At 43.3% G+C, this 12,234-nt stretch overlaps 1 protein-coding gene across 5 annotated transcripts in view; it reads left to right on the top strand.

Annotated features, from left to right (window-relative positions):
- The window catches only part of tanc1b (tetratricopeptide repeat, ankyrin repeat and coiled-coil containing 1b), a gene marked incomplete at its 3' end in the record, with an annotated part of 136,731 nt that extends 124,963 nt beyond the window's left edge, over positions 1-11,768 (top strand). For 4 of the 5 annotated variants that reach the window (XM_080752539.1, XM_080752537.1, XM_080752538.1 and 1 more), the window contains exons 19-26: positions 444-577; positions 1,740-1,863; positions 3,278-3,453; positions 3,867-3,999; positions 4,999-5,090; positions 6,202-6,348; positions 7,553-7,653; positions 9,169-11,768. In XM_080752539.1, the coding sequence (XP_080608665.1) occupies positions 444-577; positions 1,740-1,863; positions 3,278-3,453; positions 3,867-3,999; positions 4,999-5,090; positions 6,202-6,348; positions 7,553-7,653; positions 9,169-10,708 (2,447 nt within the window). Of the gene's footprint in view, positions 1-443; positions 578-1,739; positions 1,864-3,277; positions 3,454-3,866; positions 4,000-4,998; positions 5,091-6,201; positions 6,349-7,552; positions 7,658-9,168 lie in introns of those variants that run through there. The other variant, XM_080752540.1, reaches the window with a different exon arrangement.
- Between the last annotated feature and the right edge of the window lie 466 nt (positions 11,769-12,234).

The following is a 12,234-nucleotide window of genomic DNA, read 5'->3' as shown; positions in this document are numbered from 1 at the left end:
GCTACAGTATGAAACTATAGAATCTGCAGTTGCAAATACGCAGGACAAGAGTTAAACAAAACGAGCGATCCTCTCCCCCTGTCATCCCATTAAAAACAACATTTCTAATGGCATTACATTCATGTAACGGTAAGGTGAATATTGTAAACACACCATTGCTGTAGTGATACTGATACAGTACATGCTTTTCAGGTGTTTGCTTACAAAATGTTTTGCGATAGTCGGACGTCTCATACCTCCGACTCTGTGGCTATGCGTGCGGTTAGGCATAGGGTTAGTAATGGGACGCATTACTAACCCTATAATAACGTCAGAGTAATGCGTGTCGGAACAATAATGGGACTCAGCCGATCAGTATTAAGCGCCGGGTCTATCCATTTTATAAAAAATAAAATAAAATAAAAAACACTGACAACTTTGTGTGGTCCTTTTCCCTTCCTCAGCCTTAACAGCGGCAGCAGGCCGGGGAAAGATGGAGGTGTGTAGCTTCTTGCTGGAGCAAGGGGCTGTGGTACAGCAGGTCAACCGCAGAGGGGTGTCCCCTCTGTTCTGTGCTGTGAGACAGGGACACTGGCAGGTGAGACATGCTGAATGACTGTTCTGGCTTACACAGTATTTCTCTATCGACACTTGCCCAAAACTACAGTACACGCTTATACTTTACTAAGAGGCATGTAGAGCAGTGGTTCTCAACCTTTTCAGGCCGTGATCCCTCAAAATAATTATCGTATTTGAACTGGGGACCCCCCACCCTGTGACAAGCACTTGGAATTGTAGGAGTTGAGGCATTCAATTTAGTTTGACTCTGTTCCACGGATAAATATTGTGAAAATAGACGATCTACAAGCGCACAACGCCTCACAATGCGAGGCGTTGAGCTTGTAGATCGGTTATTTTCAAAAGTTGCAATAGTCATTCGTTTTATTTATTCTTCTGTTTTTTGTATTAAAAAGGTCTTAGGTCCTTAGGTTGAGAACCACTGATGTACAGTATTATAGACAGTATGTGTGTACCGTTTGTACAGTGTGTATACTAGTAAGATGTCTCAGGGCGACAAGCCGCGCCATAGTGATGTGGACATCAGGGCATGCGGACATCAGGGATCTCCATATATGGGCAAAAAAGGGATTTTTTCCCCCTGCCATCACAGGGATCTCTCTAACAGGGCATCATTAATATTGATGACATTAGGGAACTCCATATATGGGCATAAAAGGGATCCTGTTAGTGTGACATCACAGTGAAGCCAGAGTGTGATGTCAGAGCGGCAAACCCATTCTGGTAGAGTGGTTCCCCTGAGGGCGAGGTCGCGCCACAGTGATGTGGACATCAGGGATGTGGACATCAGGGATCTCCATATATGGGCATAAAAGGGATTTGTTCCCCTGGCATCACAGGGATCTCTCTATCAGGACATCATTAATATTGATGACATCAGGGAACTCCATATATGGGCATAAAAGGGATTCTGTTAGTGTGACATCACAGTGAAGCCTGAGCGTGATGTCAGAGTGGCAAACCCATTCTGGTAGAGTGGTTCCCCCGACATCACAGTGACATCAGAGCATGATGACATCATGATGACACATTTTTACGGTCTATGGTTTGCCCACAGACCCTATACACGTCTACAAGCGGACAAGCAGTGACGTTTCTCATGGTAAACTGCAACCTTTCGGTCGCAACTACAGTATATCATCTGGGTGTGTGTTCTGATGTTTGTCTGTGTCTTCCTGCAGATTGCAGAGCTGCTGTTGCAGCACGGTGCTGACGTCAACATAAGTGACAAGCAGGGCAGGACCCTACTCATGGTGGCTTCCTGCGAGGGCCACCTGAGCACTGTCGACTTCCTGCTCTCTAAAGGTAAGCCCAAGACATGCCATCTCCAGTTTACTTCCCGTATCTGCATGACGCCTTTATAGGAGACCGGAAGCAGGTTAGGAGTCTGTTATTATTTGTAATGGAAGAGTGAACGTGAACACGGCTTCGGATCCATTCTTTAGCCCCATGGTCACTGGACTAAATATTGGTCCCGATCGCCACACAATATTTCCAAGATTGTAATAGTAAAATGGCTTTTTTCAGTGAGACAAATCAGGAGAAAATCTACTTTATTATCGACCTTTCTCTGTCCCAGCAACACACTCTTGCGGGATCTAGCACCAGTAAACCTTGGCCGTTTGCGAGATTTGCCGTCAGACGGCACCCACTTAGGAGACCATTTGTAGGATTTGGGACAATATCGCCTCTAGTAGCTCCAATAGACCGTTTGTCAGCCTTCTGATTGGTCCCTGAGACTCCCTGACTGGCCAACCAGAAAAAAACATTCACTTTTTGCTATCGGGGGTGGAGTTTGTGCAGTGGAGAATATTGAATGTGGCTTTCAACAACTGTCCGCAGTGCGCGACACGGAGATCGGCCGGTACGGTGATAGCGACGGCAAGCGTCAAGCGATCTCGCTCATCATAACGAATAAGCTTCAACAAACTAGTTCACATGTACCTTATCAATGGTCTAAGAGTCACGATTGGGTACATATAATTTAAATGGGCAGAATTACGAAAAGCCAGCCTATTATGTGAGGAGAAACATTCTCTCTGTCCTCTTCCTAGTACCCAAGATGCAATGCGCTTCTCTTTCTATCTCTGATCCAGAGGATTAAACTAATTAAAACATTTATTTTTCGGGGGAAAACTACTGTTTTGCTATGTAATTACTGTACCTTTTTCTTCCCTTTTTATTAATATCACGTAGATGTGTTTTTTGTGGTACTTTATATAGCTGTAATGAGGCTATGAAGGGAAAAAAAATCCCATCCACTACCACTATAAAAGAATCTGCAAAGAGGATTCTGTCCCACTGGGATTAAACAAATTAAAACATATATTTTCGGGTAAATCCCCTGTTTTGCAATGTAACTACTGTACCTTTGTCTTCCCTTTTTATTAATATCACCTAGGTGTTTTTCCTTTGGTACTTTATATAGCTGTAATGAGGCTATGAAGGGAAAAAAAAATCCCATCCACTTCCACTATAAAAACAATCTGCCCAGGGTTAATGTCCCATCATAGTAACAGGGCAGAATGGGGCGGGATTTGCAAAAGGGTTTATTGGGATAGTGTATCTTCCTAAATTAGCAACCTTTGGATAAGCTGACTGCTTGCCCACTCTAATTTGTCTACACACTGATTACAAACCAGAGAACATTCATTCACTACACTGTATGTGTTGTGGATTTCTCTTATTGGTTTTTTCATGTCTATAATTCTGCCCACAGGTGCTTCGTTAACTTCGATGGACAAGGAAGGACTGACGCCCCTGAGCTGGGCATGTTTGAAAGGACATAAGAATGTGGTGCATTTTCTGGTAGAGAAAGGTGCGGTCATCGACCACACAGACAAGAATGGACGGACTCCCCTGGACCTGGCTGCATTCTACGGGGATGCAGAGATTGTATGTCGTCATTAATTTAAATCTCATTTGACTAAAAGATTCTCCCATAACCCAGATGAGAAGCATGGGCAAACACACACATTTCTTACCCAACACCTAATGTGCAAATGCAGTCTCTCTCTCTCTCTCGCTCACTCTCTCTCAAAGAACACGCACGCACGCACGCGTGCACACGCACACGCACACACACACAACACACACACACACACACACACACACACACACACACACACACACACACACACACACACACACACACACACACACACACACACACCTACTTAGCCTTAACTGAAAGCATCACTCAGTAATTATTGAACGCATACTGCTGTGGATTAGCTCGGCTCTCCACCACAGGAATGACATTTTATTTGAATGAGTTCTTGTCTCAACTGGCGTTGCTCTGTTTGTAGGTCCATTACTTGGTGGAAAAGGGGGCTGTGATAGAGCATGTGGACTACAGTGGGATGAGGCCTCTGGACCGGGCTATAGGCTGTCGGAACACCTCCGTGGTGGTGACTCTGCTGAAGAAGGGTGCTAAGTTAGGTAAGAACTCATCGTACATCATTGCCAACACTGTGCTTGTATAGCCTTCTGTAGATGCATGTATTACCTTTCTATAGAGCCTGCCGTACACACAGAACAATTCTGAATGTTGATTTTAGTCTTACTGTTGTTAAATTAACACTTGTGTATGCATGAATAGCCTACTATGCCTATAGTCTTTTCTGCACCCATGCGACTGCATACAGATAGGAAATGTTGAGTCAACAAGTTTGTTGCTCAGTTCTGAATGCCCACAAAGACCGCTGTTAGTCTGTCAGTCCCTTGAGGGTTCCCCCAAGTTCTCTTGGTCTTGGAAGGATGGGACTGTTGCCTATATTAAATTACTAATGTACTGTAAGTGTTGTTCAAGCTAAGATGAGGTTAATGTCAAGGAAAGAGCTCATCAATCTTTGTTCCTTTCTACGCTTTCTTCTTTCGTCAATAGTACAGAGCGGAGTGTGTCTTCTTCCACTCCTGCCTGAGGTTTGCTGCTAGGCTAATTTAAGAATGTGACTTATCACCTAAATGACATGCGCTGGCCTATCTGGGCCTGCAGCTTATCTGTAGTGCAGTGTGCCGTGTCACCAACTTGCTAATGGGATACATCTCTAATTTCTTGCAGAGCTCTGCTTATGATGTGCATAGTGCTAAGAATATGTGGGGATTCTTTTCTTAAAGTGCACATACAGTAACTGCAAAATGGCTTCATTGTGTATGACACTTGAATATAATAATTAATTCATGTATATATGCATGGTCCTTGTGACACTTTTCTTTTACTGTGAATGAATACTTTTTGCATGCATTCCTTTTCAATCTGTTATCGCTTTCTTTCTCTTAACTGCTTTCAATAACACTAAGGCTACAGAACGTCACCTTATGATCGATCAGGTACAATCTTTAGGTAACTCTACTTCGTACCAATTTCCACTGAATATAGTCATGGTCATGGGAAGAGACACCCAATATAACATGGCCACCCTGTGTCTCATTGGACAGGGAATGCTGCGTGGGCCATGGCAACATCCAAACCTGACATCCTCATCATCCTCCTTCAGAAGCTCATGGAGGAGGGCAACCTGCTTTATAAGGTACTGTACGATCAAAGCTTAACTACTTTCAACCTGTTGTCCCAATTTTAGTCATGTCATTAATTAGTCCCAACAATATAATTAATTTTAAAAGATATTCAGAATTGGCAGCTATATTCACAATTTTCAAAGGTGACTGATGCTAGCAAGATCAATTAATTGCTGCTGCAAGCAATCCCCACATATTCCTATGCTCTCCAAGGAGCAGAAGGGTTTAAGTCAAGTAAGTCAAGCGACAGCACAGGTCCACCCCACAAATATTGTTCGCTCCATCTCTATTTGGAGCATATTGTGTTGCAAGTTCTCACAGCACTGTCTCACCACCAGACTATTTTTATTGGTCAAAATGTGCATGTTGTTTTGCGCGCATTTCTGGAAAACTATATTGCTTTAGAGTGAAGGAAATTGGGTGTTCAAATGGCAGTGGTGGACGGGCAACACAGTAGCTTTTCTAGCTCACTTTGCTTCTGGCTTCATATTTATATTTCAGGATTGTTCAAACGGTTCAGTGAGACTTCATCTAGCGGTTGTTTACGCCCCTAGTTATTTTGATTTTTTAAAACTGGTCTCATTACGACAGGCAATGCTACATATCAGGACATTTTTGCGCACAATTATGTCGTCTTTGCTCGCCGGCAGGCCGTCAGGAACCGGTGTACTCTGTTCTTGTGTACCATCACAAAGACCCAGTGAACAAACATCAGTGTGACTGTGTGCTGCTTATTCAAAACCGAAATGAAAAAACACTTGCACCTCGCAGATAAAAAAAAGTGATTGTGACTTTTTTAGTGGCTCAATGTGACGATGAATGGATGAGTGCGTCATGCTCTGCTCGCACAAGGAGCCATGATTGATGCCTGACATTTAGCTGATGGAGTTTTGTGACAGAAAGGGCGATCCAGTCAGGTGTACAGTTGTGTGTGCGCGTGCGAGATGTGTTTTATTTAGGTGGCGTATGATGGATGGGGAGGGAGGATTTGAGCTGAGGAGTAGCTCATATCAAAGTATCTGGCAAACGTCTTTGCTCCCCTCCTCCATCCCCACCTTTGCCACCCTCCTATTGGTTGTAGCCTTTCCTCACTAGTTGCTTTGTCCTCCATGTGTCCTCCAGAAAGGGAAGATGAAAGAGGCGGCCCAGAGGTACCAGTACGCCCTGAGGAAGTTTCCTAGGGAAGGCTTTGGTGATGATCTGAAGGCATTTAAAGAGCTGAGGGTCTCCCTGTACCTCAACCTGTCTCGCTGTCGCAGGAAAACCAATGTAAGCCTCTCCGGATCCACTCCACTACCATCTGTCTAGACTCATTTAGGGCTGTACTTTTACCTCCCACTTGGTTTATCACTTGAATCCTCACGTCCCTATTCTCGGCATGTCATAACAGGCAAACATTCTGCGAAAATAGGTGACTTACAAGCCCAACGCATTGCAATGTGTTGTTGATCTTGTCGATCACCTTTTTTTAGGCTAAGAGATTTTGTGTAGTGAGGAAAAAGGAGGGTAACAATTAGGTAAACAAAGTATACTGTTTAAGTGGTTAATCACTTCAAAAGTAAAAAGACATTCCACTGTCAAGAGTATTTGATTCGTCTCAGCAGTATCATATGAATATCACGGGGCAACAGTAAATAAGGAAAGCCTAGAATAGATTAGTTCACTGGTTGTTTTGAAGTGTTGCACATAAACACACAGACATCATAATATGTAAACTATGTAAAATGGTTGCGCTGTGTGGGATTAAATGGTCTGGACAGTGGATTCTAAAGGTTATTCTATACTCAGTTGCACAGCCCTTTAGACAAGTGCCACTTGAAAATAATGATGTAACGAGTAGAATAATTGAGCAACTCTGAGATGTGGTGCTGAATTAAATAGAGATTCTTTAGAGAGTTAAAACACTGTGTTATTTTAAATATTGACTTTATTAAGGGAAAAAAATAGTCTGGTGAGACCATAAGAAAGTCTCTTTATTTTTTCAGTTCAAACTACATCATTATGTCACTCAAGTGACAAAAGGATTGTGCAATGTATACGTTCAAGTGGTATGCAACAGCTCTGGCCTACCAACTAAAATGCTGTTTAACACTTCCCAATGCACTGGAAACCATGCCACATATGATTGATCAACTTATCGTTTTATGTACTGTAGGCTCTTTGCACACAAAACATTGGGGAAAAACATCTGAACGCTTTTTGCGTCCTCAAAATACAGTGAAATTCAAAGGCAATGCTGTTTTACTCCACACCAATAATTGAAAACTGCACTTTTAACTAGTTAATCAACTAACTCTAACTCAATATATAGCTATTAAGCCAATTGTTTGCTATAACAAACTGAAGCCCTATAGAACGCCATGCTTTGAGCCAAAGGGGTAATTCATACATCATTCATTATTACAATAGCAGCCTTGCTTGAACGTCGGATGGGTAATTTTATTGTCATGTATTGATCGTCTTCTCCTTGCAGGATTTTGGCATGGCTGAGGAGTTTGCAACCAAGGCACTGGAGCTGAAACCCAAATCCTACGAGGCCTACTATGCCCGCGCCAGGGCCAAGAGGAGCAGCAGGTAAAGCCATCTAGCACAGCCCCGGGGGTTCATACTATAGAACAGTGTTTCCCAAACAGTGGGTCAGACACATTTTTATGGGTCCCTTAATTTTTGGTTTCCTACATTTTGTTTTTAATTATTATTATTTCAAAACATTTTCAAAAAACGAAAGAAATCTAATATTTTCATGATCCAAAATGCATTGATTTTTCAATTGGAAAACAAAGCAAAGCAACGTGTTGTGAGCTAGTAGATCTGCTGTTTTCACTAGCTTGGGTCCCAGGTAAACAAGCTAAAAACTTTGGGAACCACTGCTATAGAAAGTAGGGCTGGGCAATACAACTTCTTTTTTGGGGACTTATATTTGTGGTCCTTTATTCACCGTAAAGGTATGTTACATAAACAAATATTCTCCTTGTATGCAAGCCATCAAGGGCTAAGTAAAAGTGGTACTTTTGGTGAAGTACCACTTTAATACTGATTAACACATTCCCCGCCATTTTAACATACCTTCGTACTCTACGGTGCCTCTGGTCTCCATAGACTTCCATGTAATTCATAGTGCACGGATCATGCACACCCATGCCTAGATAATGCTCCACATGTGTCCACATTGCTCACAGCTTTCAAACAAAAAAATCCGAATGGAAATCCGTTCAGGCATTCATGAGATAGAAGCCATTATGTTTTCCTAAAATGTAAACAAAGATGGCTGCCATGTTTGATAGATGGGGTTGCTATGGGGGTTAAACATGCAATTTCGCGATTTCTATCATGCCTACTACATTTTTTGGGGTCAGAAAAAAAATTTGAAAACATTTTTTTTTTTTTTTTTAAACAAATTTTTTTTTTCAAAATGGCGGAAATTCTCGGGACTATCGGGCCTGGCAGGGAAAGACATTGAAATAATCTCGGGACTATCGGGCCTGGCATGCAATGAGTTAAGAGGTCAGAGATTTGATGATGTAATTAATAGACACTGAGTAACCACATATTACCAATGCAGTGCACACGTTGACAGCTTGTAGATCTGTTCTGTTTGGCAAGCAATACAGCTAACAGAGCGATTTATTTTAAATACAAAGACATAGTGGCGACAACTCCTAAGGGCAGATGCATACTCCACTTTTAGAGCCGAATTTATTTCTGTTCGGTTCGGGGAGTCACAAAATCTCGGCAGCACTGAATAGCCGAATTAATGACAATTGAAACCTCATCTCCATATTTTAACACCCTACTTGATCATACAAGCGTCATGTTTTGATCTGTTACTGTTAAATTTGAATCCTGAAAAGTAACAGCTTTGGCCATATGAGGTTTCCACCTGACAGAGACGATGTATAGCAACATAATCATTTTTATTTTATTTTTTATAAAACAGTAGGATTTAGAAGGCTCATCTGCCCCAAATGGGTTAATTTCGGTTTCGATACATCTTTGGGTGATTGCTCAGCCCTAATAGATGGATCGAACAGTGGATGTTATCGGTATGAATTTTATCCACAATATTCGTTAACTCCTCTCCTCTTGCAGGCAGTTTACGGCGGCCCTGGCTGACCTGCATGAAGCGGCCAAGCTTTGCCCAAATAACCGGGAGATCCGTCGTCTGCTGGCACGAGTGGAAGAGGAATGCAAGCAGATGCAGCGCAGCCAGAGCAAACCTTCACAACTAGGGGCTGCAGCTACCTCAAACCAGGCCACAGGAGGCCATGACTCTGACCAGGAGCAGGAGGAGGAACAGGAGGAGTGCTCAGAGCACAGCCTGGCCAGGAGCCTGGATGGCCAAAGAGACATCTTGGAGGAGAAAGAGGAGGAGACCTCGGAGGCATGTTGGTCACAGAATATCTTCTCCCTCAACAGGGATCTGCCCCCTGACCCTCCTAATCAGAATCCAAGTCCCAGACCTGGCTCACCGCCAGGCCCAAGCAGGCTGGCACTTCATCGTTACCCTCGGGAGCACAGAGAGGCACTGGCCCAGCAGGGTCTTGTTCTACAACCCACCAAGCAAGCCCAGATAGTCAAGACCAACCAACATATGAGCTCCATGCAGGTCGGGGGAGGTGCAGGCCGCTTAGCAGGTGGGAAGTCTCAGTATGCTCCCTCAAGCCCGCTGCCCAGCAGACACATGTCCAGCATGCTTAAGGCTGGCCCCGGCATCGACATCAGCCCTTTACCGCCCCCGACTGAAGAGCCTGTGTACGGGGACCGTATGTTACTGGCAGCTGCTTCCACTTCCATGGGTCACAACTGCGACGAGAGCTTGCACTTGGCCTCCTACCCCTCCTTCAGCAGCTCCAAAAGTCAGGGGCAAGAGAGACTGTCTGCCCATTCTGCATCCTCCCTGGACGGGTTGGTCTGCGCCGGCCCAGGGCCTCAAGGTAACCACCTGGACCTGGGAAAGGAAGGTGGGTGTGGTGCAACCGCAGGCAGCATCAGAGTGTCCAGTTCCACCAGCAGTCTGGCCTCCAGCAGCAGCTTGTCGGACAGTGGCAAGCTGGGCCCTGACGTCCGTACCAAGACTTCAGACAAGACCAAGCACAGCCAGCAGGCCAACGCTACTGCAGCAGAATTATACAAACCCAGACCCTTCATGGGCCTCAAGGACAAAACGGCACGTTTTCAGCAGCAAATCCAGCAGCAAATCCAGCAGCAGCAAATCCAGCAGCACCAAGGGTTGCAGAGCCATCCGAGCCTGCAGGTCTCCGGCCGCAGCTGGCAAAACCACTCCACAGAGGGACTGGTGTGTCATAACATGTCAAGCATGGGCCTGCAGCCGGTCAACTGTGAGCTGCCCTATGGCAAAATGGTGAGCGCTTACCAGGAGCAGCACAAACCTCCACCACCTCAGGGTGCTTTGGCCTTGGGCAGCTTACAGAATGGAATGCATGTCAAGGAATTCACAGAAAAGTTCTGCCAAGCTGCCACCTGTTACAAAGAATCCAAGCCAGCCATGGCAATGGCGCACACATTTATGGACAGCAAGCCCAAGCAGCCTGGCCTGACCAGAGATAATCCCAACATCCACGTAACGTCTATGAAACCAAAGCGATCGTTTATAGAGTCAAATGTGTAGAGATGTTTATCCCATCTCTCTCTCACACACACACTGCACACAATAGCAAAAACACAACTGGAGGACGTTTTTACTAGCCCTAGAAAGAATAACGTTTTCATTTGTAGCCTTTCAAAGAGAATGCAAATGGTATGGTTTTCTTCTGGAACAAAGGCAGTGTGGTGATTTCTCTCCTCCTCCAACTATCGCTTGTTGCTGTCTGCTTCTGTCACAAGACAGCATTCTCCCTCTCATTCAGCCAAGCTGGAGACATTGCACTGACGAGTGAAGACGGTCATACTCATAGACAAAACAGTGACAGCAAGCACTTTATACGCATTTAGGCCTTTCAAGTGCTTAAAATGTATTCGATTACAGCGTATTGTTATTATGAATCTATTATAAGTGAGTGTAAGTGGGGTTTGAAAATGTTCCTTGTGCCCATGGTGCTGAGAGATGAGGAATAGAAGGTTTTCTGTTCACATGGGAGATGAATGGATGGGCATTCCTGTGTTCTTAGGATGAAGATCCTCATATTATGTACATTATATAAATAAGTATTTTTTTTCTCCCCCTTCTTTAGAGTGAAGGTCTATGTCAAGTGTATTGACCAGTTCAAAATTCTGTGTATTTTGAGTTTTATTTTATGCACAAATTTGTTTTTCCGGATGTTGTTAAAGGTTTAAAAGAAATGTATTTGTTAAATATGTTTGTACATTCTATAAATCGGCCATATTAACAATGAAAACTAAATCCTCTCCGTACCTGCTTGTTGTTGCTGTCTAGTTTAATTTATTTACAGCGCCTATGGCTTGGTTAATTGTTAAAAGCAATATATTTTATATAGTTATTTTTGCACAGCTACTAAGACATTTTAAGATCCTCTCAAAATATTGGTTTAAGTGCATGCTACAATTGCAGTTTATAATAAAGAGTAAAGAAGAAAATTCTATTAAAACGTTTTTTGGCCGCGGTGCCATCAGCTCTATTTTAATAATGTATGTAACTTGCAATTGTTGCCCTGTTTTCAGTATTGTGAGCTGTATTAGCTGTGATCACATACTGTTATAGAACATTACTGCCACAGCCATCATTGGGGAAATAAAGACCCACAGAGGAAATAAACAGGACTGCTGGCTTTCATTCTAGCGTACTTGCACATAATTCAAATTAAGACCATTTTTTGTTGTTACTTGAAGAATTTTAATATATCATTATTCACATAAAGGTAAACATATAGCTGTTTGGCTTCCTAATGAGTTACTATACAGACCACTGATCTTAAATCATATGCAGAGGAATGCTGTTAACTCATGCCCACAATGTTTCTCTATGTAACTTTTTCATTATACATACTGTAGTCTAAACACAGTGGCTGTGAAAATCAATTTGACAGCTGGCATTGTCACTTTCTTTATTGACAATGCCACTAGTAATGGACTATTCATGGGTTGCATTTGTAGTCCTACACCAGCCATGTTGAGGACCAACACAGGTGTTTTGATTGGCATCGACATTTGTTCTGTGCCAATCAAACAAATAGAAAC

The sequence above is a fragment of the Nannobrachium achirus genome (assembly GCF_963921795.1).
Source record: "Nannobrachium achirus genome assembly, chromosome: 22".
NCBI lineage: Eukaryota > Metazoa > Chordata > Actinopteri > Myctophiformes > Myctophidae > Nannobrachium > Nannobrachium achirus.
The sequence above is the reverse complement of the archived record's forward strand: the minus strand, read 5'-3'. Positions and strand labels throughout refer to the sequence as shown.